General features: G+C 40.9%; 1 protein-coding gene across 1 annotated transcript in view; it reads left to right on the forward strand.

Moving 5' to 3' along the window:
- Window positions 1–11,556: 11,556 nt before the first annotated feature.
- LOC146505481 (uncharacterized) overlaps window positions 11,557–26,023 on the forward strand; it is a 30,006-nt gene continuing 15,539 nt past the window's right edge. The window contains exons 1-2 of the mRNA XM_085182954.1: window positions 11,557–11,741; window positions 13,148–13,214. Coding sequence (XP_085039080.1) covers window positions 13,204–13,214 — 11 coding nt within the window. The 5' untranslated portion in view covers window positions 11,557–11,741; window positions 13,148–13,203. The remainder of the gene's footprint in view (window positions 11,742–13,147; window positions 13,215–26,023) is intronic.

Consider the following 26,023-nt stretch of genomic DNA (forward strand, 5'->3'; position numbering starts at 1 on the left):
TTTCCGGGCCGACAAAGCAGCCTGTAATTAAGCATAAAGAGAAAAAACAAAAACAAAACAAAAACAGACGAACAGGAAAATGATGTTGTTTGAAAATAATGTTGTTTTGGCTATGTTATTCAGAGAGGGGCCAGGCCCTGTGTCAGCCTTCTCCCCCCCTTTTTTTTGTTTTTTCTCACTATATAATCAACTCATAACCCACCAAGTTGACAGGACAACACAGGTACACGTTAAAATTCTTAAGATCATGTTTAATAATTCAAAAAAGGAATTTTATTTCATTCAGTAATCACTTGTATTATTCAATCAGAAAAAAAAAAACATGTCACAATTCGACTCTTTTAACCACTAAATTTTTATTATTTCATCACTGGTTTGTGATTTACCAGTGTCTGTCTTTTTGAAGTCAAGTTGTTGTCCTGCAACCCAGAGAGTTTATTTGTTAGTAGTGGATAGACTTTATCATTTAACATCAGGTGTATGTTAAGTTTCGCTGCTTTAACCTTGCTGGAAAATCTTCACGTGTTCATGAATGTAAGCTGTTTCTTCATTGCGTGTATGTGCGTTTGTGGGTGGGTTATTTTAACTTTTTTCTCAAACAAGGCATTTCTCTAATTGTGTATGTTTTTAATTTTGTTTCCCAAATTTTGATTTCCCACCTTAAATAACAGCATTCCATGTCTTCAGCCAGGAATTAGAGCTTGCTTGTGAGATTCAGGGACACATGGTGCCAAAAACAATTCAGTGAAAAACTTGCCTGAAAATTTCCAGTGATGGTAGCCGATAACTGGAGGAGAAGATGTCCTTTAAGCTTCTTTTTTGGGTGGGGACAAAGTGAGAGGTCAAACTGTAAAATTTTGAGCCAGAGCTTGGCATGTGTGTCGTCCCAATTTTATTAATCTATCCTTTTGCTGGTGTACTCAGGTCTCCTGGTTGAGAGAAATCCACCTGTATTAAGAGACTAAAACATTCATTTACTATTTTTCTTACAACATCCATTTAATTCATCCACCTAGATTTTACTCTCTCTCTTGGTGCATAGTTCACACAGTCAGGCAGTTGCCTTTTATGGGCATGCAAGTTTCCGGTCACTTACCCCCAGCAGCTGCGAAGCCGTCTCTCCCATATCAAAACTCAGCCAAACATTAAACATTCACCGTAGTGATTTAAAACTTTATTTGTAATATTGTAATCAGCAAAATCAGCGTTTTAATTACAGGCATGTATCATTGTTTGCAAATCATACTTATAAAACTCAATAACACGCTAAACAGGAAGTCCTCTGTGGGCTTCACAGCAGCCACCTCATTTGCATGTTCACACACTATCTAAAAATAGCTCGCAGCGCGCTATCATCACACACAGCCTCGTTTTACACTCAACTCTCTATTATATTACACAGACGTCTTATATTTACACTCACTCTCAGGCCTGAAAGTTTTAGCGCCTACACAATTTTGACAAATTTAAGATAACGGGTCCAACCGAAGAAAGTCCAACTTTTTTGTAATCAATTAACCAGTATCAGACTCGAACTGTATCTGGCCTCATCTCTAAAGTCCCTACGTCAATTTACAGTGCCCAAAAAAGCGCAGATAAGGAGACTCTAACTCCTAGCTTGTTCCAGGATGCCCTGTACCCCACAGTCAAGCCAACTGAACTAACCCTGTTCGCCGACAGGTCAAGGTCGCGCGTCCGCGGCCAGGAGGGAGCGTAACCTCCGGGCTATGCGCCTCTTAGTGGACTCTAACCACCGTTCTAACAAAATTTATAATACTTTTAAACCGCCGTCAACCCTCTAAAACAAGAGTATGACCGACGCAGATGCAACGTTATGGACAATGGAGCCTCTAACTCTCAACATGGCCAACACAGATGCAATCCTTTAAACCAATGGAGACTCTAACTCACAAAATGACCAATTCCCTATCCAACTACCTGAGACTCTAACTCAGTATTATTTTCCTTTACCTTGGGACTCTAACCCAGTATTATTACCTTTACCTGAGACTCTAACTCAGTATTATTACTTTATCTTGGGACTCTAACCCAGTATTATTACTTGTAACCTTACTTCAAGTTTCAAAACTCATGAGATTTTTCATCAAAATCAAAACAGACACTCACCGGCAACTTTTACTGAATAGACATTTAATTTCATCGTCCAATTCAGCACACTTCGGATAAAATCAACAGGCCTGTGCCTACCTCTTTTATAAAGGCGCCTGTCCACTCAGTTCGATTGCCGGATAATGTCTGCCCGTCTGACCACCTCGGACCGTCCAAGCCTCCAAAACTTCCATCCCAATACCACAGGACGAGCCCCCAAAACTGTTACGGATTCAAATATTGGGAATGGATACAAGAGGAAAACCAAAATAACAACACTGGTCCGGCCGGGTCAAGTCAAACGATGATTTAATGAACACACGCGTGGGAGATGGACACCATACATCAGACAGCATCAGATCTCAAAATGGTGGAGCCTTGATCAAACTCTTATAGCCTCTAGTGGCCCCCACCTAATCATCAGAGCCTAAACATTCTTTCTCACACAGCGCCTAAACTACGACCTTGGCTCCCTGTTTATCTGCTCCTGCTGATGGGGCAGAATGCTCTGTTCTCTTCCAATCAGACAAATAAGGCGATGACTTTCTGTGAACAATATTTTCTTATAACTCAGCAGTATAATGCATCACAAAACAATATCATTCATTCACAATAAATCAACAGTCTAATGTACTGCAAATCAGTTTACCAAATGTAATAATTATCACCTTCTTCTAGTTCAGGAGCATAATGCAAACTAAAACTACATAATAATTCACAATCTTTAATTAGGGGTCCAACATGGCATAAAACAATATCACAATCCCACACACCCAACACATTCCTAAATGAGGAGACTGGAAGAATGAGGAAACATGAGAACCGTTTGGAATCAATCCACACATGGTCCTTCATTCTCACTCGCGAGGACACATGACGTCCTCAGGCCAGTCTTGAGTCTGGCAGGCTGATGCCTTGCTGATATCTTGCTGCATTTCTCCAAACATCCACATAACAGCGAAGACTGAAGCTGGCTCATGTGCACACACATTAGACCTTTTAACCTTTCTTCGCTGTGATGTAGAGGCAGCCAGGGAGGGACCTCAATCGCTTTCTTTCCTCTGGTGTCACGACACATTATTTGAGATCATTAATGATTATTCAAAAATATTAATATCAGTGTAAAGTACAAGGTTTATAGAAGAAAAAAAAAGTTCAGTTTCGTCAGGACTATGAAGAAATGATAAATTATTATTAATGGGGGAAACATTAGCATCATTTTTCACAGTACAAACTCTGAAAAAAAGTGGTGTAAGTAGGCATACAAATGTGTGATGTAGCTGCCTGGATCAATATGTGAAGAAAATGACCAAAAATATTTTCTCTTGTGCAATGATGTGAAATGCTAATTTTATATAGAAAGTTACAATATTGTCTCAAATCACACCTACCCTTTAAAAGAGAAGTATTGGTTGGTAAATTAGCATATCCTGATATAATTCAGTCAAGTGTAACAAAGGTCTTAACTGTGTCAAAAATTATTTAAATGTGATCATCAGCAGAAAGAGGAAGTAAGATGCCATAATTTTGACAAAAGTTCTTTAATCCCTAAAAAAATACCTCAGACATAATTAGGCAAGTAATTGCATATTTTACCACTTATGCATTTAAAAATGGAGAAAAAATATTTTTTATCTTTAGCTACTTCACCTTTCTCGTGTTTCTGTTTCTCAGAGGCAGAGCCGGGAAGTAACATAGTACAAATATTTCATTACTTATTTAAGTGGAATTTTCAGGTATTTGTACCAAATACTTTTTTGCCCCACTGTATGTATATGAAATTTAGCCAATAATATCAATAAATTAATCAAATAAAATTCGTTTGCCCTGTGCATGGGAAACAGCAAGTTTGTCTGTATGGGACAGTCTAGTCTCCATCGCGCTTCCCAGGTTGCCTAGCAACCATGATACTAACCGCTGGAAACGTGTCATACAACTTTGTTTGACAGAAATGAAGGAAAACATTGTTCATTTGTTTGTTTGTTTCTACAAGAGCTTTGTGTGATTTGATAAGTATCTGAGGCTGAGACCACAGGACAGTAAAACATGATTTTTGGGCTTCATTTCTGTACTGAACAGTCATTTAAGATTAGTTAGTAAATAACAATTAGCTAATATTGTTCATGAGACTAAAGTCATATCACTTTGGTAATGTAAATATAATATGGCCAATATTATAGTTATTATATTAATCATTATTAGCTATTACAGCAGTGAACATGAACTCTGTGTCAAATACTGAGCCTCAGTACAGATTCAAGTTGCAGTTATTTATATGTCTTATCACCTTAAATCTTCACTCAAAGACAAGTATCTTTGACAGTGCATATATAGGTATATCATATATAAGAGAGAAATGTTGTTCCTTCAGTATGTTGGCATTACTAAATTTGGCTCATTGCTTACATACATGTGTAAAAAGAAATTGTATGAGCTGTGATAACTGTTTCTGATAGAATAAAGAGTAGACTGATATATTGAATATTCCTTTATTGGGTGAGAAAATCATACCATGTCATAACTGCTTTAAGTCATACAGAATAGATATCAGAGCCTTAAACAGGCTGACTTCTGCTAAATGGGTCAAACTGGGCAGAAAGTCTACAAACACATAACATCATTATAGAATATGATGTAACACTATAGATCAACTTACCTCAGAATATATAAAGCATATAAACAATTACAGCAATATGATGCAACAAACACAGCAGTGCTACTAATCCAAAATACTCAAAGCTTCACAGAACTGAAACAAACATTTATTTTTAGGTCCATTCAGCTGCTGATACATACTTTAGGTTTCTGAATATTAAACTTGTTTCTGCCTTTAATTGTTTTTAACTTAAAGGCCCTGAGTACTTTCTCCCACACTGAAAACACTGGAATGATCAAATTATTTGAACATTACCTAATAAGACTGATTCAGGACAGACAATTAGTTATGTTAAACTTTCCTAGCAGTCCTTCACAAACAGGGAAAAGTCTGTCTATTCTCTCCATCTGTCAGCTGCTGCTGGCTCTTCCTCCTCCTCTTCCTCACACACTGCTGAGTTTGTCCTGGTGGATCATCAGGGGTGCAAAGCCTCACAGATGATGTGCAGCAGTGGGTCCCTCAGTCTGTCCTCAGTCTGGACACTTGCAGTTGTCACACATGGAAATCAAATGTGTGATAAGCTGCAGGATTCAAACACAAGTGTAACTTATAAATACATGTTCATACTTTTATTACATAATCAGAGAGAAAGAAAAAGAGAGAGAGTGCAGGACAGACAGACAGGTGACAGTCTCAGGTGTATACACTGCTACAAAACAGCACAAGAGGAGGAGGATTGTGTTATTATGAAACAAGAAGAGTTCCCAGATGGTACAGTGGACACATGTGTGACTGCTGTGATTAAAGCATCTTTCTTTCAGCTTAACGAGTGAACCGTCAGCTCATTCAAACACACGTTAAAGTCCGTTTGGCTCGACACCACCGAACAGAGGCAGCAATATAACATAGCTAACATTAACAGTGCAGTGAATCCTGCTTGTGCCGTGATATTCAGGACTGCAAACCGAGCAGCATCACTGACTTTCAGCTTGTTGTGTTTGTGGATATATGACTGACTTTAATTATCCATAAAATCATCACATTGTCTGTAAGATTAAAGTCAACTATTGAACGGCGTATATTTTGAAGTAAAGGCTTTAAAACCAAGTTAGTACAAACATCGCTAATGTCACATAACTTTCCTGACATGTGGCCAACAGTAATGTTTTAATGGTCTTCATTATAAAAACATTTGCGCATAAATAAGTGACATAATATTCAGTACTTACTTCTGAAAGTTTACTCTTCGGCGGCTCCGCTTCCGCCGTTTTTTTGGGGCAAAATTATCCACACCGTCGCTGCGCTATGAAATCTGGGATATGTTGGGCCATGAAGGCTACACCGACCCATCCTTACAATTCAGGGAAATTAAGGACGCATTTGAGGGCCGCATTTCGAGCAGCCTTTGAATTGGGACAGCCTTTGTCGTGTCGCTGTGACGTAATCGGCCTTAAAATGCGGCCTTTAAGGCTGCAGACCCCAAATCCGGTCACTGGTACTTCCTGGCTTGTGTAGTTACTAGGTAACAAAAGCTCAACACTGCCCCTAGCGTCCCGGAGCACTTCCGTTGTGTTTTGGAATTTGCATGTGTTTTGGAGTTTGCAAGTGTTTTGGAGTTTGCAAGTGCTTTGGAGTTTGCATGTGTTTTGGAGTTTGCGAGTGTTTTGGAGTTTGCATGTGTTTTGGAGTTTGCAAGTGTTTTGGAGTTTGCAAGTGTTTTGGAGTTTGCAAGTGTTTTGGAGTTTGCGAGTGTTTTGGAGTTTGCATGTGTTTTGGAGTTTGCGAGTGTTTTGGAGTTTGCATGTGTTTTGGAGTTTGCGAGTGTTTTGGAGTTTGCAAGTGTTTTGGAGTTTGCATGTGTTTTGGAGTTTGCATGTGTTTTGGAGTTTGCATGTGTTTCGGAGTTTGCGAGTGTTTTGGAGTTTGCATGTGTTTTGGAGTTTGCGAGTGTTTTGGAGTTTGCATGTGTTTTGGAGTTTGCAAGTGTTTTGGAGTTTGCAAGTGTTTTGGAGTTTGCGAGTGTTTTGGAGTTTGCATGTGTTTTGGAGTTTGCAAGTGTTTTGGAGTTTGCATGTGTTTTGGAGTTTGCGAGTGTTTTGGAGTTTGCAAGTGCTTTGGAGTTTGCATGTGTTTTGGAGTTTGCATGTGTTTCGGAGTTTGCGAGTGTTTTGGAGTTTGCATGTGTTTTGGAGTTTGCGAGTGTTTTGGAGTTTGCATGTGTTTTGGAGTTTGCAAGTGTTTTGGAGTTTGCAAGTGTTTTGGAGTTTGCATGTGTTTTGGAGTTTGCAAGTGTTTTGGGGTTTGCATGTGTTTTGCAAAGTGTGCAACTGTTAAGGCACCAGGAGTTGCTGCAACCAACTTTGCCATTCATCTCAGAGGGATCTGTATTCCGTTTTCTGCTGAATTAATGCACTGTATGTATTTGAGTTCACACTTGTATTATACTATCTCTGTGGGTAAGAGGGAAAATGTACCTTGTTAACTGTTTAATCTTGGCTCTGTATCTTAGTAGGAGAAGCCACTACAGTTATTTTTGCACTGCTAAATTTGTTTTATTTATGTATGGGTTTATATCAGACACAAAATGACACTAGATGTCCTTGAGTTCCAGATGCTGATAAAGTTGGGGAAATAACCTGCCGTAGCAGTGGGTTACTAGTGCACAAAGCTGTTACTGGATAAGAACTGTCTGTAACAATTTTATTTCTTTATTTTTACAACCTTTTTTATTTTCTTCTGAGAGCTTACTTTATCATTCAGATTAAAAGAACCCCAAAGATAATCTGTGTTCTGGGCTGGTTAATTTAGCCAGGCTACATACATGTAATACATTTATTATCAACCTGAGAGTTTATCCGCTGGTCATTTGACATGACGAACGACTTCTGAAGTCTTCATTCAGCACAAGATGCTGTAGATTCCCGTCAGTAACACTTTCGGTCCGCTAGTAAAACGTAGTTCTATTAATCTCCGGTCATTACTCTTGAACCAGAACCGGATGTAAGTTGCAAAAAGCTAAATTTTGGAACTGAAATTGAATTGTAGAACTGAAACTGAATGGTGAGAAGTGAATCTGAAATTATTCAAGAACTAAATTTTTAAAGGATAAAATACAGTTTTAAAGCAAATGAATTCCTTTTCAAAATATAAATTCAATTTCAATTTAGTGATGATCATTTTCAAACCAATAAATTGAATTTCAAATTAGACTAATTCATATTCAGTTTTTAAAAGCATTATTCAAGTTACAATTCAGATCCAATCCGAGCAATTCAAATTCAAATTTAACTTATTCAAATTCAGTATTTTACTGAGCCAACTGAAGACCAACGGACTACAGTAAAAGGTGTAAATCTGAAAGGGAGATCAGAGAAAGAGCTGTGTTACAGGAAATGTGACAACGGAGAACTGAGGTTTTGGGCATACAGTGATGCTGATTGGGCAGCTGATGTAACAGATAGACGTAGTACAACTGGTTATTGATAAGTCTGGCTGGAAATGGTCCTTTAATTTCATGGAAAACCAAAAAGCAACCTACTGTTGCATTATCTACCTGTGAAGCTGACTTCATTTAGCTGCAACCCTACAGGAGTGTCTGTAGTTAATGCAACTGTTACAGGGTATTGGTGGACAGAAATATGCGCCGCCAAAAGTTCACGAAGATAACCAGGGTGCAATTGCGTTGGCTAAGAATCTTGTAACAAGACAGAGATGTAAACATGGTGACATAAAGTATGACTTTGTAAGGTCAACTGTGAGTTAGGGAAAAATAGCTCTGGATTATTGTCCAGACTGATAAGAAGGTAGTAGATGTAATGACAAAACCTGCAATAAAAGTTAAGCTGTTTAATTTCTAAAAATTTATGTTTGGACATTAACCAGGTATACGAACAGGTTTACAGTACTGGGTGAGAAACCCTATATGTGTTTTGTTACTTAAGAGAGTGATAATATGAGAGGAAGATGGGGTTTTGACATGAAGAAAGGAAATGCTCTCAATTATGGAAATGGCCAGAGGATTTGTGTTCCGTTTGATGCGTGATGTACATGTGTGTGGCTGTTAATAAAGTTGCGCTCTCGGGGCGTGTTCATTCACCCAAAATGGCTGAAGACTGATGTGTGTTTATTCCTTCCTTATTATCGTCAGTGCAGTTTACTATTTGATGTCGAATTTCCCTGTATACTTTCCTTTCATACTTCTGCTAACAGTTGGGGATTATAATATTCATGTTTGTTTTACTTTATGGTTTATCCTTTTTAACATGGAAATTTGTGATGCAGTGTTTATAGACCAAGTGTTAGAGTTGATCATTTTAAGATTGTCATTTGTGCAAAGTCACATGACCATTACTTCGATGTGTCCTAATATGGTTGTCATTGTGCAGAAAGATGAGGACGATGCTTTATTGTCAGTTTTAGAAGTGCAGACATGAGATGTAGGAAGCAGCCTCGTCGCTATAATTTTCTGTTATACATTTAGAAACCAGAAGGTTCTATTCTTCTAAGCTGCAAGACTGTTTACTTCTGCTTTTTACATGTCAGCTCGTTGAAAGGTCGCATCCTGTGTAGGGCGACTGAAAAGCTTGATAAGAAGCCGGGCCTTGTATGCAGTGTTGGGGAGTAACGGAATACATGTACCGCCGTTACGTATTTAAAATACAAAATATGAGTAACTGTATTCCGTTACAGTTACCGTTTAAAAAGGTGGTATTTAGAATACAGTTACTTTGTTGAAATAAATGGATTACACGGCGGTACTTCCCTGTTTCATATTGTGGCGGGTCAGGACTGTTTGGGTTTTGTTTGACAGCTACGTTCTGTTGTTCCAGGCGGCAGCGTTACGGTTGCCATGGTTACAGGGTGACGCTCTCTCTCTGCGTTTCCTGGGTGAGAGAGGCCTTTTTGTTGTTGTGCTAAGCTAATAGGCAGAATGCTACAGGTATAGCTCTAAAGAATGTAGCATCATAGGCAGTGTAGTCCTGCTGCAGGGAGAATGGACTGCCATACACGTTATGTGTCTGTGAGCGAGGGAGGGAGAAAAAGGAAAAGTACGAGCTGTCATCGAGCAGAAACGGGAGCTGGAAGCATGTAAATATAATAATAACCACTGCAGCCAAGAAGAGAGCCTGACGAGCCCAGTTGTAAGTAAGCTATTAAGACTCTACTGTACACCGTGTTCGTGTTTTCCTCCAAAAACAATAAGTTCCGTTGGAGCAGCCTTTCAACGCCTCTCTCTGTCTCTGCTAGCAAAGTTGACCCAGACAACAAAGTAAAGTTAGTTTTCGGCTACGAGCCGACACGAACCCACCGTATTAGCCAGAGGTCCCTTTACTACGCTTCGGAGCCGCGGACCTTCAGTAACAGTAATAAATCACAGCAATAGTACATTCATGTAGTTGTAAACAGCATGATAATATATTAAGTAATCCAAAGTATTCAGAATACGTTACTCTCATTGAGTAACGTAACGGAATACGTTACAGAATACATTTTGGGGCATGTATTCTGTATTCTGTAATGGAATACATTTTAAAAGTAACCTTCCCAACACTGCTTGTATGGTATGGCAGAAAACACACATACACACACAGAATACAGACGCTGACGTTGCTTAGACGTTGCCTTAACTGTCATGTGATTTATTTAACTGTGTATAGCTGCTTAACCACTGATGGCAATAAAAAGAGGCAAAAGAGGGAAGTGGTTTGAAGTTGTTGCTTAGATGGGCGAGTTGCAACACCACTCACCCGGACGCTTCCCTTGCAGGCAAGAAAACCAGTTCTGAGCTCTGAGTGTCTGTTTTGTTCACAATGACAGGTCTCTGAGACAGCAAGGTCTGTGAGTTTAGACCTAACAAAATGCCTGCTTTATATTATTTAACTCCCTTTATATAACCTGTTAAACACTGCGCTTCTGCTCGGTACCGCTATGTTTTTAACCTCGCTGCCTCGCTGCTATGTACAGTATTTCTGCTTAGTGATGTGTCGGTCGTGAACAAAATGGCTCTTAGAGCCAGCTCTTTGAAGTGAACGACGCAAGCCAGCTCCTTATTGGGAGCCGTGATTTTTTTAAAATTCTTTCTCTCACCCTCTCTCTCACACTTTTTTTCGCTTCACTCCACATGTGAGCTTTGTGCTTGCGCTGAGCAGAGGGGGGAGGGGCGATAGTTATACTCGCAGTAGCACAGGAACAGAGCGGGAGGAAAAGAGAGAGAAAGAGAGCCAGGGACAACAACAAGAGACGTATCTGCTTTGGAATTAGTACGTGTTTTGGAGTTTGTATGTGATTCGGGGTTTGTATGTGCTTTGTCTCTAGGGGCCACCGTAAATATACTTTTTTTATTCACTCCACATAAAATGTAATAAATAAATTATAAAATACAAAAAAACAACTATTTACATTTCAACTTTTAACTATTTAAATTTTCAGCTTTTTCCTTTTAAACAAATTTAAAGTGAAACAACACAAAACACTGCAAACCACAACACAATAAAATATAAATTAAAATATGCAAAACAAAAAGAAGATACACATTCTCTGTAATATAGGCCTGGGATGATTTTTTGGGAGAGGGTTTTCCTGCTTGGAATTGCATACATAGGATTCACTGCATGAATAAACTTTCTGAATCCTTTATCATCTGCAACTGAAAATAATTGTGGATGATTACTATACCTTTCTAATTTGACGATGTTGTCTCTTGTTGTTGTCCTTGGCTCTCTTTCTCTTTCTGCTTTGTCTCTAGGGGCCACCGTGTATACTTACATATAAACATATATAAAGAAAACCACGTTTTTTTTACATTACTAATTCCTTTTGTGCATAACAACCTGAAGAGCCAGTTGGGAGCCAGAATTTCAATCACTATTTCTGCTGTGTAAACACAAAGAGCAGGAGGGAGGAGCAATTCTGTTTCAGGTTTCCATGAAATCACGTGACCCAGACCATCAGTTCCCTCCCCTCATGTAATATAAAACTCTCTTTTGTTCTTTCTCCCCCTTCTCCTTCACAGAACTTCCTGAAACGCACAACAGAGGTAAGATCGCTTCAGTTTGTGGTCAAACAATCTAGACTCAAACAACTGCAAACAGATTTAAATTATTAAAATTATTATTATTAATTATTTAATAATGGAATTAAAATAGACCTAATAACACAAAACTTTATCTTTTGAAAATGCTGAAAGTGAGAACATCTATACCTATCCTTACTTTATTTTAAAATGGTTCAAAATTGGTTATATATATTTGTAGTAAGTGCCTGAGCACTAAAAGTGTGAACGCCCCAATGTATATCCTCCACCTTTAGAAATGTATTTACTCCTTTATTTCCCCTTAAATTGAGCCACATTTGTAGTGCATTTGTGGGTTGAGCAGTAGAGTTGACTTGGTTGCACCCATGACAGACTTACCAAATCTTCTCCACTGATACCAAATCACTTTTTCTGCTCTTGTTTTGAGCTTCTGGTACTACAAGTGCTGCTAATCAGGTGCCTGGTAGTCTTGCTGGCAGTTGCCATAGATGCCCTTCAATGTCAGGCCCAATTGCGCTGGCGTTGACAACATGTGCACTGGAACCTGAAAATGTGGAAGAATGCTATGTTCAGTTATGAGTCCAGAGTCTACCTTACAGCAGATGGATCATAGGGTCAGCGGCCTCCATCAGATCACACTTGTGATGCTGAAGATATTTGGGCTATTCTTTTTACTAACTGCTTGAATCCATAAACACTTAATAATAATATTCTCTTAGCCAGTTTCTTAGTGAAGCCAGTTTTTGTGCATAACAAATTAAGCTAAACATGTTTCCTAAAATGCTGCAGGACAAGCAAGTAAGTCATTAAAATCTTTTAATTAAAATCACTATATCCAAAAAGAAGGGTTAATGAGAAAGAATGAGAAAATTAACAATATTATAACTGGGAAAAGGGAAAAACCAAACAGAGTAAATTGTGAAAAACAAAAGTTTTATTAAAAAGGAGTCAAGTCAAAGAGACAGCTACACTGTTATTTCTGTCATAACAGGCTGTGTGATAGACAGGATTTGGACCCCGATTTAGGACTTTGAAAGCACTAGTTAACTCCAAACCAGCTTTAATGGTGTGTCTTTAACACAATACAAAGTCCAATGCAGAAGCTAAGCAGGAGCAGGGAAACAAAGCCTGGAAACACAGAGCAGGGAGAGACAACTACATGGGGAACAAGAAAAACATGTCTATCCACACACATATAAATACCCCACTCACTGACTGAGCTGCTCTTCACCAGCTTATATACTGCTGGGTGGCTGATTGCTGAATGCTGACTGCAATGCACTTGATGTGGCACAGCTAGTTTTTACAGAAAATGACGGGGTAAACTAGTTTCTGAGTAAATTGTCAACCAACAATTTATTTGTTAACAATTTTTCATTCTTCTTTTTGTTTTGTTTTTTTAAATCTAGGAACAAAGACCTGGAATAACAGAACTGTGTGGAGATTCATTTACCACCCCATCATAATGGCAGCAACGTAAGTAATTCCATTCCTTGTCTTTTACTTAGTCGGTTTTAAATTTAAACTAATAAGTATTTCTCCAATTTTAAAAATGTTGATATTGCAACAGTTATTGATTAAATGCTTTTCGTCAAAGTTTTACTCCAGTCCGTATGTCACGGTTTGCCAGGGCAAGCCGTGGGGAATGTTGAAGAAAGGACCCAAATGCTGGACTTAGTGCAATGAACAGTGCATTTATTTACAGTGGGGGTAAATGTACACCACACAATAAGTCTCCAGAGTGCTCCCTCAACTCCTGTGTCGTGCCTTCTCCCAAGTGCTGGTATTCCGTGCTCTCTGCTCCTGTGCCCACGCACACCCCGTGCGTCCTGCAGTCCCGTGTTCCGCTCTCCTGAGGAAAAAACAACAGACGCAGCCGTTATGGCACCACTCCAGCAAGCATACACTTGACAGTACTTGAGACACTGACATGGAGTCTAACTCAACGATCCTGCGCCGGAGGAAGCTCCATCGCTCTGTTAAGTAGCTCCCCCAACGAGCCTGATCAGAAGCAGGTGTGTGGGAACCTAGGCGTGACCAGCAGCTGGCAGGGCCACACCCATCAGGCCTGCAGGTGGCTGTCCTTCATCCTCCAGCCACACCCGCAGACACACACGTACACACACCAGCATGGAACACAAGAGCACAGTGCAGCAAACATACACCCAATAATAATAATAATAATAATAATAATAATAATAATCCACACTGTTCACGGACCCCGAGTCCCAGAACCGGGTCCGTGACACCGTATGTCCATCATACACATTTTTGTTATCTTTTTGGTCTTCTGCACTTGTGTTACATAACTTTCTGGCACTATTCCATAACTTTCCGGGTGCAATTCCCAGACCTTGTCATCCATCATTTTTGAGTCCAAAAGTCAGCAAGACAACAAATGCCAGTCCAGTCGAGAGTATAAACATTTAATCGTCCTGACAACTTTGTCTGGTTTGCTGCCAAAGGAAGGCTACTATATTTGTTAAAGAAGAGTTTTTCACAACTGTGGGCAGTGAAGATGGGCAGGGTGCAGCCTCAGCAGTGCCAAGTTTAATTAACCCTATGTTTAGACTTGTCACCGTTGGCCATAACATGACGAAAGGTTACTTACTGAGCGCCTGCCCAGTTAAGAACAAGGTAACATTTATAAAAGCTGGGGAGAAGCCAGCAGCACCAATCCGAAACATCTCTCCTGGCCTGTTGGCAATGGCACACGATTGGGAGCTGAGAGTTGACTTGGCAAAGCTGTTAAAGTTCCCCGAAGCGGTAGCCAAGACAACTCTGAGGCCAGACATCGTTGTTACTTCAGTTGTCTCCAAGCAATTTTTCTGGAGCTTACTGTGCCTTTGGAAGACCGTATGGAGGAAGCTCATAAGAGAAAGAGGGCAATGTATTCCGAATTAGTGGAGGAGTGCCGGAGTAATGGCTGGCGAGCAAGATGCCAACCCATTGAAGTGGGATTTTGAGGATTCACGGGTCAGTCCCTTGGCAGGTCATACAAAATGCTAGGCATTGTAGGGGCTAACCAGTGAAGAGCCATCAAGTTGGTCACCAACGCAGCAGAAGCAGCGTCGAGGTGGCTGTGGATCAAAAGAGGAGAGGCATGGCATGTTGGGTAGCGCTACCTGGACACAAGCTGGGGCTTGATCAACCCTGGCTCGGTCGCCTGGGAGAGGGAGTCTGATTGTTGAAAAACCCGAAACCCCCAATGACCCCAGGTTACATCACTGATGATGTGTCCAGGGGCTTCAGAGGGTGTATCATCAACTGATCCTAATTACTACATTTCCAACAGTATGGATCAACAGGTCCCTTTAGACTTTATTAATATAATTGTAGATAGTATTTGCCCTAAAGATAATGGTCTTGTGGATACACTGGATCATCCTTTAAGAAAGGAGATAAGAAAACACTGTCCCTGTATTCATTGCAACAGACCATCCAACCATTCATGAAAATAATCCACTAATAAACCAAGTTTACAGTAGGCACTGGAACTCACAGCTAAACTCTGTACATCACACTGCTGGAATAAAAACCACCTGTTCAGTTGTTGCTGCATGAAGAATGCAGAATGCTATGTCAGCTCAAGATTATGATCTATATTAACTGAAAAAGTGTGCTTAAGATTGTGTGTGATAAGTGTTCATTAGTAATGTCTATTTTACTTGGGGCTTGGATCAGTGATGGATGCAGGAAATTTCACTGCTGTGACAGAAATCCAAAAAGGGAGGAGGAAAAACGTTTCACTGGCTCAAAGCAGGAAAATATAAGAAAATAAGACGGATTTCATTTTATAGTCTAAGCACAGATTTACTAAGTGAGGTAAATTATTGTGATGGCACAATGGCAGCACGACCTACTAATTAACAACTCACAAATAATTTATAAACAAACAGGCAGCCAGATCACCTCAGTAAAAAACAGCATTCCAGTGAGAGAATGTAAATTAGTGGCCCAAAGCATGAGGGAGAATGTTGCTAACCAAAACAATCCAGTGTGATCTCAGGTTTGACACAAGTTTTTTTCCTTCTGAAAACAGTGAGGCAATTCAGAAAAATGAAAGGAGACTAAAGGACAAATTAATTTAATCACAGAGCACTGTGCAGTTCTGAGGATAAGGACTAAAGAGCTAAAGCATTAGAAACTGAAATCTCTGTGGACCAGTTTATCTGTGCGATGTGCAGAAGAACACAAAACATTATTTACCATCAGATCACGTGATGTCTCAATTATTATGTTACTGTAGCACATGCATGTATGTGTGCATTTATTTTAAATAAAACATTGCAACATTTAGGTGTTAATCTAAGGCAGTAACACTTTTATTAGTTATAGATTCAGCAAGGACAAGCTGCTTGCTGTGTGTGCACTGATGAGAAAAATAAGCTAATTTCAGTTTATGTTTGCTCTGTTGCATTAAAAATAGTTTTACTGAGGACCAGTAAGGGGAGTTTGCCTCTAAAGACTTAGTGTGAGGATTGCGTGAAGAGTTTTAGGAATAAGCCGAGGTTCAGCGATTACAGCTTTGAGCATCCATGCAAAGTCCTGATTACACACTCTTATGAAAACATCTTCCCGTCCTAAAAATAAACTCTTTGTCACAGTCTCACACTGACTGGGTGTAGAGTGAATAGAGGACCTAAATGCAGACCAAAAACAGAATGTAAATAATCAAAAAACAAGCCATTTATTATGGCTGATAACAGGAGTACAAAAACAAGGCAAAGTGAACAGGAGCAAACACTAAACTAAAATCTAAACTGGAAAAAGCTAAAGTGCCAAACATGATTCAGGGCAGGAACATGTGAGAAACTATGAAGGAAATCCATGAACATGAAACATGAACAAGACCTGAACTGAATCATGAAATACCTGCGTTTGACATCACATGGTGTAAGGAGAAAATCTCAGGAAGCAAAGAATCACGGGCCCAGAGTTAATTCATGTACATGGGCGATTTCTGAGCACGATCTGTCAACTACAGAGTCGTGCAGGAATGCACGCCGGGCATCTGCTCACACTTTATTATATACTGTCTTACTCATGGGTGGAGTACAAGTTAAGGAAAAAACAACTTCTTATCTGGTGATTGCATACGAGGCACAGGGTGCAGCCTTGCAAGACAAAGATGAACAAGTTGATTAACGATCTTGTAGTGGGTGTTGCCTAAACTTGAGCAACTTCCTCATGTGGTCACTTTGTTCCAGTTAAAGAAATGCTGACACGCTATGTACAGGCATTACTGCGAAATTCAAATAAAGCTAAACATAAGCAATTATCACAGTTGAATAAAGTAATAAAATTCAAAATCTTTTAACACATGGTGAAAGGAAAACAGATGGCTTGACAAAGACTGAATGAAAACACACAGACTAAATACACTGTTGAGGTTTAAATTTATCATCTTAAATGCTTATATGCTGATTATATTGCTTTATAAGAAAGGCCCAACTCTGAGCACACTCTCTGCCAAAAGTCCTGACAGGAAACGACATGTTTTTACAGAACATGCTTTTGCAGGCAGAAAGTGAAACTAAGCAGAGTGTTAGATCGAAACTTAAAGTGTATGTGACGTCGAGAGGTACAAAATAACCTGGCTTCCTGTTTTTCTGCTTGAGACTGGCTGATGTGAGCAGGCGTTTCTGTGTGTGCTCTGTCTCCATATCCCGGGATATGTAAGATTAAAGATCATTTTTAAAGTAAAAAGACCACTTTGAGCCTTGTGTTTTCTTGGCCCTGAAGAATCCAAAAGAACAGATTTTAACAACACACAGGAGGTGATCAGGGGAAGTGGAAACACATGGGAAACAGCTGACACAAATAAAAGTAACATGACACCTGACTCTTCAAAATAAAACAGAAAACACAGAGACGTAGGCATGACAATGTTGCCTCCCTAAGATGATGACCAGAGGGGCAACTGGTTTCCTGTTCAACAACGTGTGGTGCTGTGATAAAGAATAGAAAAAGGGACACACGTTGAGCTGATGTCAGTTTCACAACAGGAAGGTTTATTCTTCACAACAGCTTAGAACAGCTTCAGGTATCACCATACTAACTGTAAAGAAATGGCCTTATGTTTCAGTCCAGTTTACCATACATGGCCACAATTCCCTGAGCTAGAGACTGTATAAATCTCTCAATACAACTTTGACAAAACATAAACAAAATGTTGCTTAAATCCATTGATAATATCAGATCCACAATGTATCACAATAAACACATTTGTTTTACAAAGATAAACACAACACAATAGTGTACTCTGTACTTCATTTTTAACTACAATTACAAACATCATAAAATGAACTCATTTTTAAACATTTTAATTCTTGTTCAGCGCTAAATTATTTATGTGAAATGTATTTCCACTGTACTGACAATGTAACTTCTGTTTTTTTTAAAATATAGCTATTTTACTCTTTACAAGAAAATAATGTCTTTGACATAAAACAAACATATTCACTGTTCTTATAGAACCTACAACTATATAGAGTGCAATGCTCCTTTAACAGCGTTCACTACTACTGTGCAGTCAGCATTGATCAAACAGTTTCCTTATAACACTCTATAAATGTCTTTGTATTAAACCACAACTTGTTCTTGTAACCACAAGATCAACCAGAAGAATAAAACATAGTATAAAACCCATTTATCAGAGTGCATAATACATTAACAGTTCACAGTCCAGAAGTCTCTCACAGGTCAGATTAGCTTCCCCACACACACTCAGTATCCCACATTAGCCAAGTCCGCTAGCATTAGCATCATTTAGCCTGCAGCCTTAACCCACAATTCAGACACAACTCAGAACGAATCCATTTCTTTAGCGAGTTGCGCTCATTACCCACATAAACAACATCGTCCGTTTGTAAGGTCTGCAGTATACATTCATTTAAATGCATTTACTAACCTGTGATAAAGAATAGAAAAAGGGACACACGTTGAGCTGATGTCAGTTTCACAACAGGAAGGTCTATTCTTCCTCTGTGCCCCAAAACGCTACTCGATACCACTGCGCGTAATGCGCCCTCTAGCGGCTAGGATAGCATTTCAAATGACAGGTACAAAAATACAATCACAACAAAAACCTTTGGGGGGGGGGGCTGTTTTCCCCAGTTTATTTCTGATACCAGATTTTACTAGAAAGCTATTTTCAACTCTCTACACTCTCCCCCACTTAAAAGAATGTCTCCTGACATTTGTTTCTTCATGTGTGGACCCATCAGTGTATGAGTATGCAGTCATTGTGGTAGTACGGCTGAGAATAGATGGGGTGAAAGAATGATGGGACGCCGTGTGTCCACATCCAGGGTTGGCTAGCTGAAAGGGTGTTCATATCTGCCCTCCAGTGACAGTATGATGGCTGACCCAGTGCGTTGTACGTGAGTCTTTCTGCTGGTCTCCCCTTCCTCTGTGACCTCCTTACAAAGTCATTTTCTCTATTTTCTCCATCCATTTCCTCCATGTCTTTTTCTGCTAACTCCTCAGCCTCCACAACATCTTGCTCTCCCCCGTATTCTGGTCTGTCAAGAGGACAGAACTCTCTTGCTGTTGCACGTAGCTTGGGCTGACTTTGAGAATCCTGCTTTGGAATGACAGTTTCCTGTTGCTGAGGGTGCTCTTGTTGAATAGCAGGTCCTTGTTGTTGAGGGTTCATGAGTCTGTAGCATGGAATCTTCCTCCGGAGGTCATGGTGGTAGGTATAACTATCTTCCTCATCTGAGCTACTGGTCGCCGTTTCATTGACATCTCTTACAGGTTGTCTTTGCCTTCACGTCCTTTTTTGTCTTTTCTTCCACAGGAAGTTCTTCCTCAAAAGGTAAGTCGTTTACTGGTAGTAGGAGGTTTCTATGAAGAACCCGCATGGCTTTACTACCTCTCTCTGGCTGTACCTTATAGACCGGTCCATCTCCCAATCTCTCCACCACGCGATGTACTACCTTCTCCCAATAGGCGTGGAGTTTTCCTGGCCCTCCTCTCTCTGACAAATCTTTCACCAGTACTCTGTCACCTGGCTGGAGAGTGATACCTCTTACATGTCTGTCGTACTGCTTTTTGCTTTTGGCTGAGGATTGTCGGCTGTTATTTGCAGCTATTTGGTAAGCGACTCGCATCCTCTCTGCCCACTTTTGGACAAACGTTTGGTGGTTTTGTGCCTCAGTGTCTTTCCCTTGGTGAAAAAGTAGGTCAACTGGTAGCCGTGGAGCCCTGCCATACAAGAGAAAGAATGGAGAGTACCCTGTTGCATCATGTCTTGTGCAATTGTAGGCATGCACGATCTGAGGCAGATGATCTTTCCATTCACTCTTTTTCTCTTCTTGTAGGGTGCGCAGCATTTGGAGAAGTGTGCGATTTAATCGCTCCACTGGATTGCACTGAGGATGATAAGGAGTGGTGCGTGAGTGTGCAATTCCTGATAGTTGTTGCAGTCTTTGGAACAGGCTGTTTTCAAACTCACGTCCTTGGTCGTGATGCAACTTCTCTGGATACCCAAAGCGAGGAATAAAGTCCTGAAATATCTTTTCAGCAGCTGTCTTTCCTGATTTGTTTCTCGTTGGGTATGCCTGCGCAAAGCACGTGAAGTGATCAACGAGGACAAGGATATACTCATATCCTCCTTTGCTTGGCTCCAAGTGCAAATAGTCAATAGAGACCAACTCAAAAGGTGCACTGGTGGTGAGGGATCCCATTGGAGCTCTCTGTTGGATATTGGGGTGCTTCTGTTTAATACACTGGCATTTTTTTGTCACGTATTCTTCCACATCTTGCTGCATGTACGGCCAATAGAACCGTTCTCGGGCCAGATGGATCACCTTTTCAGAACCTACATGCCCCATGTCATCATGTAAGCTTTTCAGTACCACTGATTTGAGCTGTTCAGGGAGGACCAGTTGTCGGTTTTGGTTTGTTTTTCGGTAGAGTAGTCCATTTTCTACTTCTAACTTGTTCCACTCGTAGAGCAGTCTCCTTGTCTGTTTAGACATTGTTTTTTTCTCTTTTTCATTTGGAGTCCAAGCTCTCAGTTTCAAAGAAATAACTTCTTTAATAGCTGGATCTGCTTGTTGTGCAGCTCTAATATCTCTGGGAATGATGCCTGAAACGCTATTGTGTGGTACAGCATTTCCATCATCACCATTTAGTTGCAATGCAGCCACCCAGGGAACATCATTGTTTTGTACCATTTTTGTCCCCTGCCACACAGCAGAGACCACCTCCGGTGACACTGTCTCTGTATGGTCACTCATCTGCTGCTGCAGGTTCACGGGATACCTGGACAACATATCGGCATCAGCGTTCCTCTTTCCGGGTCTATACTTAATGTCAAAATGAAAATCCGCCAACTCCCCAACCCATCTGTGACCCACAGCATTTAGTCTTGCTGAACTCAGGATGTAGGTCAAGGGGTTATTATCGGTATAGACCGTGAAAGTTGGTGCATAATACAGGTAATCCCGGAACTTGTCGCAAATAGCCCATTTAAGTGCCAGGAACTCAAGTTTGCCCGAGTGCAGATGATAGTTCCTCTCTGCAGGTGTTAAGGTCCTGGAGCCGTACCCAATGACACGCAGTTTGTTGTTTTGGTGTTGGTATAATACAGCTCCCAGACCTTCGTTTGAAGCATCCGTGTGTAACACAAATGGAAGATCAAAATCTGGGTAGGCCAGGATGGGGGGGTTTGTCAACATGTCCACCAACCTGGACACCACGTTCTGATGTTCAGTAGTCCAAGTGACAGGTGAGCGAGAGGGAAGTTGCCCCTTGTTCCCTTTGGTCGCTGGACTTTTTCCCTTAACAGTCTGAGGCTTGATGGCATGACCTGTCTCAGCTGGGCTTTGGAGAATTTCAAACAAGGGCCTCGCCAGTCGTGAAAAGTCTTGGATAAAGGACCAGTAGTAGCTGAGAAATCCAAGCAATGTCCGGACCTCTCCAACTGTGTGAGGCTTCTTGTCTTTCAGGGCTAGAACTGCTTCCAAATCCTTTGGATCGATCTGAATCCCTTCTCCTGACAGCACTCGCCCGATGTACCGAATTTGTCTCTTAAAGAGCTCACATTTGGCTGGGCGAAGCTTAATGCCGTGTTGTCGCATCCGGTGGAACACTTGTCTTAGATGGTCTACATGTTCGTCAAACGTTTTGGAATAGCAAAGGACATCATCCAAATACGGCACGCAACACTCGTCTCTGATGCCCTCTAACACTCCCTCCATGCACCTCTGGAAGGCAGCTGGTGCATTTGTCAGTCCAAAGGGTATTCGTACCCATTCGTAGAGTCCCCAGGGTGTGCTAAAGGCAGTTAGATGTCTTGACTCCTCATTCACAAACCCTTGATGGTACGCACTCCCTTGGTCCAAGATGGAGAACCATGAATTGCCTCCTAGGCTGTCCAACAAATCCTGGATCCGTGGGAGTGGATGGCGATCTGGGACGGTTTTGCGGTTAAGCTCACGGAAGTCAACACACAGGCGAAGACTGTTGTCTTTTTTTCGCACACACACTACAGGTGAGGAATAGGCAGAAACAGACTTCCTAATCCACCCCCTGTTTAGGAGATTTTGGATATACTCCTTCACCTCCTTAATCAGTGGCCGTGGAATGGAATTGTAGCTTTTTTGAACTGGAGTGTCATCAGTTGTATTGATTTTGAGCTGTAAGCCAGGGACACACCCAATGTCTCCTTCATCATGAGCAAACACGTCTGATTCCTCATAAAGCATTTGCCGTACCGTGCTCTGGTCAGGCTCCGGCAGGTGATCTAAATCCACATTTGGATGCCATCTTTCCTCCACACTGCCAGCCCGGCGATTTTCCTTCCAATTACTTTGTTCTTCACTGGTCGGACTTGTTTGGGTAGCGCACAGAAGGGTGTCATTGTGTGGTTCCCCAGGCCCCTGCATAGTTGGATGGATGTTTACAGGTGTGCTTTCAATAATTTCTTCAATGAATCCTAAAACTGCTTTTGGAGGTAAAAAAACATCATGCCTTGTTGAATTCTGGATTGGTATTCTCACTATTTTTGAGGCGCCGGCCGGCACTTCAACGAGCACAGGAAATAACTCCAACCCATCTGGCAAGTGACAGTCTACATTCGGCTCAAACAACATGACTCCTCCTCCAGGAAAAGCTCTCATGCGGCATTTCACCTGACAGATCTGACTGCAGGGGATGGTGAGTCCCTTCTTTCCAACTCGTAATACTGGACATTCTGACTCTTCCAGGGGTTGCTTTGTGTGAACCACCGAAACAAGACTTTCAGCATTACTCTTCTGAATTCTCAGGACTTCTGAAAGGAGACTCACTAGGTTGTCGTCGTCTCTTTGATCACCATTCCCTGCAATCATTTCTTGTATCACATTGAAGCCTAGTAGTGGGCTGCTCAACCCTCCTCGACTTACTAGCATGGGAACATGAAAAGCAACTGAGCCATGTCTGCTACTTGTGATCTCAAGAAAAACTTCTATCCACCCTTCAAACGGCACATCTGTCCCATTAGCTGCAGTGACTTTGAGTGGGTGATCTGAGAGTAGGCTTTCCAGTGGCCTAATTGTCACATTTGGCAAGGCTTTTTGCACCCAAGACTTCTCCACAATGCTTACTTGGGCCCCACTATCCAACAACATTTGAAGTTTGACCCCATCTAGATAACAAGTTACCATACACCTGCCCCCAATCAGCTGGGCAACACGCTCCCTTTTGGACACTTGACATGATTTTGAGGTCTTGGTTGAAGATGGAATTTTATCTTTCGGGTGCAGCTTCTCTGGAATTGGGGACTCTGCATTCTCCAAGGTCACTGGTGGTCCCTCCCCAGCGACCTCACACGGTTTCCCGACAGAGTTCCCTTTTGTAAGCAGCCAATAGCTCTGTGTCCCTCTTTTCCACATCGGAAGCAGTGTGAGCAGGTGTCATTTCCTTGGGATACACATTGGTGACATTTCCCTTTAACTTCAGGCTTGGCTGACTGTTTGGTGTGTGGCAAAGGGTTGTAGGTGTTTTCTGTTGCCACATTCACTACCGGTGTGATGGGTTTCTCCAAACTTTTGGCCAAAGATGACACTTGGGCCGTTAACTCCTGTATAGCACTGCGATTGGCCTGCACCTCTGCCTGCACTTGAATGGTATTCTGTTTGTCACTGTCCAGCTGGGCTGTATTGATACTGATTGCTTTTTGTTTGCATACCTGTCCCAACCTGGTTTTCCTCTCGGTGTCCTCCCTCAGTGATCTTGTGATCACATCGAGTATAACGTCATCAGTCACATTCATGTCTGAAATATGTGGTTGAAGATCTCGTCTGATGTATGAGCATTTTTCATTCATCCCCTGGTAAAGCGAATGAAGAAACACTCCCTGCACCAGTTTGCTATCATATTGAAAGTCTGTACCTTGTTTAGAAGCAAACATTATACGCTGCTTGACCCCCATTAGTCTATACATAAACTGTTGTGGGCTTTCTTTGTCATGTTGCTTTGCGTTACTTAGTTCCTGGAACAATTCAGTACTGCTCTTATCCCTAAGGTGTGCTTTAAGGAACCTTTTTAACTCAGCAAGAGTCAGGGTGTCTTTGGTCATGAGCATGTCTTTAAAGGTACCAGACTTAATTATCTTGAGCACCGTTCTTAAGACCTCAGCTTCTGAGAACCCCTCAGCCAGACCTTCATCAATTTGTTTACATAGACAGTTAAAACTCAAATCAGAAGCTGAGTCTGAGATTTGACCACCATGTATCTTAAATTCTCTATGTGGTAACAATGCAGCAACATCTGTCAGTTTTACTAAACCAGTTACAGGATCAGCAATCACTGATGTTGGGATACTCTTTTTCATTACTGATGCTACTACTGCTGGTTCAGTCTCTGATACAGAAGCAGCATCCCCTTCATCAGATGCTTGACCAAGTTCAACAGTTACCTGGGGTGCTTGCAGGTCATAAATGAGGTCACGAAATGCAAGCAGACGAGACATGCCCTGATCTTCGAGGCTCTTCAGTCGTTCACTTCTCAGGAAGTCAACAATAAAGTCAAAGAGCTCCACCTCCGTTGCATCCTCACCGGGAACATCTTCCACCTCTTCTTCTTGACACAATACTGCAAGTTTATGTAGCAGGTCCCTGTTAGCGGCTGTGGTCAGCTGATGAAGCTGGTTCTGGATCTCCCACTGTAGGTCGTGCAGAGTGGCCATGTCTGGATACCTGATGTCAATCGTTACTAATGCTGTGCATCACAGGGATATGGATCCCGCAATTCTTGGCTGATTAGCACCTGACCGCCATGGCACTAATCCCGGACGAGCCCCCAGAATTGTTGCCTCCCTAAGATGATGACCAGAGGGGCAACTGGTTTCCTGTTCAACAACGTGTGGTGCTGTGATAAAGAATAGAAAAAGGGACACACGTTGAGCTGATGTCAGTTTCACAACAGGAAGGTTTATTCTTCACAACAGCTTAGAACAGCTTCAGGTATCACCATACTAACTGTAAAGAAATGGCCTTATGTTTCAGTCCAGTTTACCATACATGGCCACAATTCCCTGAGCTAGAGACTGTATAAATCTCTCAATACAACTTTGACAAAACATAAACAAAATGTTGCTTAAATCCATTGATAATATCAGATCCACAATGTATCACAATAAACACATTTGTTTTACAAAGATAAACACAACACAATAGTGTACTCTGTACTTCATTTTTAACTACAATTACAAACATCATAAAATGAACTAATTTTTAAACATTTTAATTCTTGTTCAGCGCTAAATTATTTATGTGAAATGTATTTCCACTGTACTGACAATGTAACTTCTGTTTTTTTTAAAATATAGCTATTTTACTCTTTACAAGAAAATAATGTCTTTGACATAAAACAAACATATTCACTGTTCTTATAGAACCTACAACTATATAGAGTGCAATGCTCCTTTAACAGCGTTCACTACTACTGTGCAGTCAGCATTGATCAAACAGTTTCCTTATAACACTCTATAAATGTCTTTGTATTAAACCACAACTTGTTCTTGTAACCACAAGATCAACCAGAAGAATAAAACATAGTATAAAACCCATTTATCAGAGTGCATAATACATTAACAGTTCACAGTCCAGAAGTCTCTCACAGGTCAGATTAGCTTCCCCACACACACTCAGTATCCCACATTAGCCAAGTCCGCTAGCATTAGCATCATTTAGCCTGCAGCCTTAACCCACAATTCAGACACAACTCAGAACGAATCCATTTCTTTAGCGAGTTGCGCTCATTACCCACATAAACAACATCGTCCGTTTGTA

Source organism: Neolamprologus multifasciatus, chromosome 13 (assembly GCF_963576455.1).
Source record: "Neolamprologus multifasciatus chromosome 13, fNeoMul1.2, whole genome shotgun sequence".
Classification (NCBI taxonomy): domain Eukaryota; kingdom Metazoa; phylum Chordata; class Actinopteri; order Cichliformes; family Cichlidae; genus Neolamprologus; species Neolamprologus multifasciatus.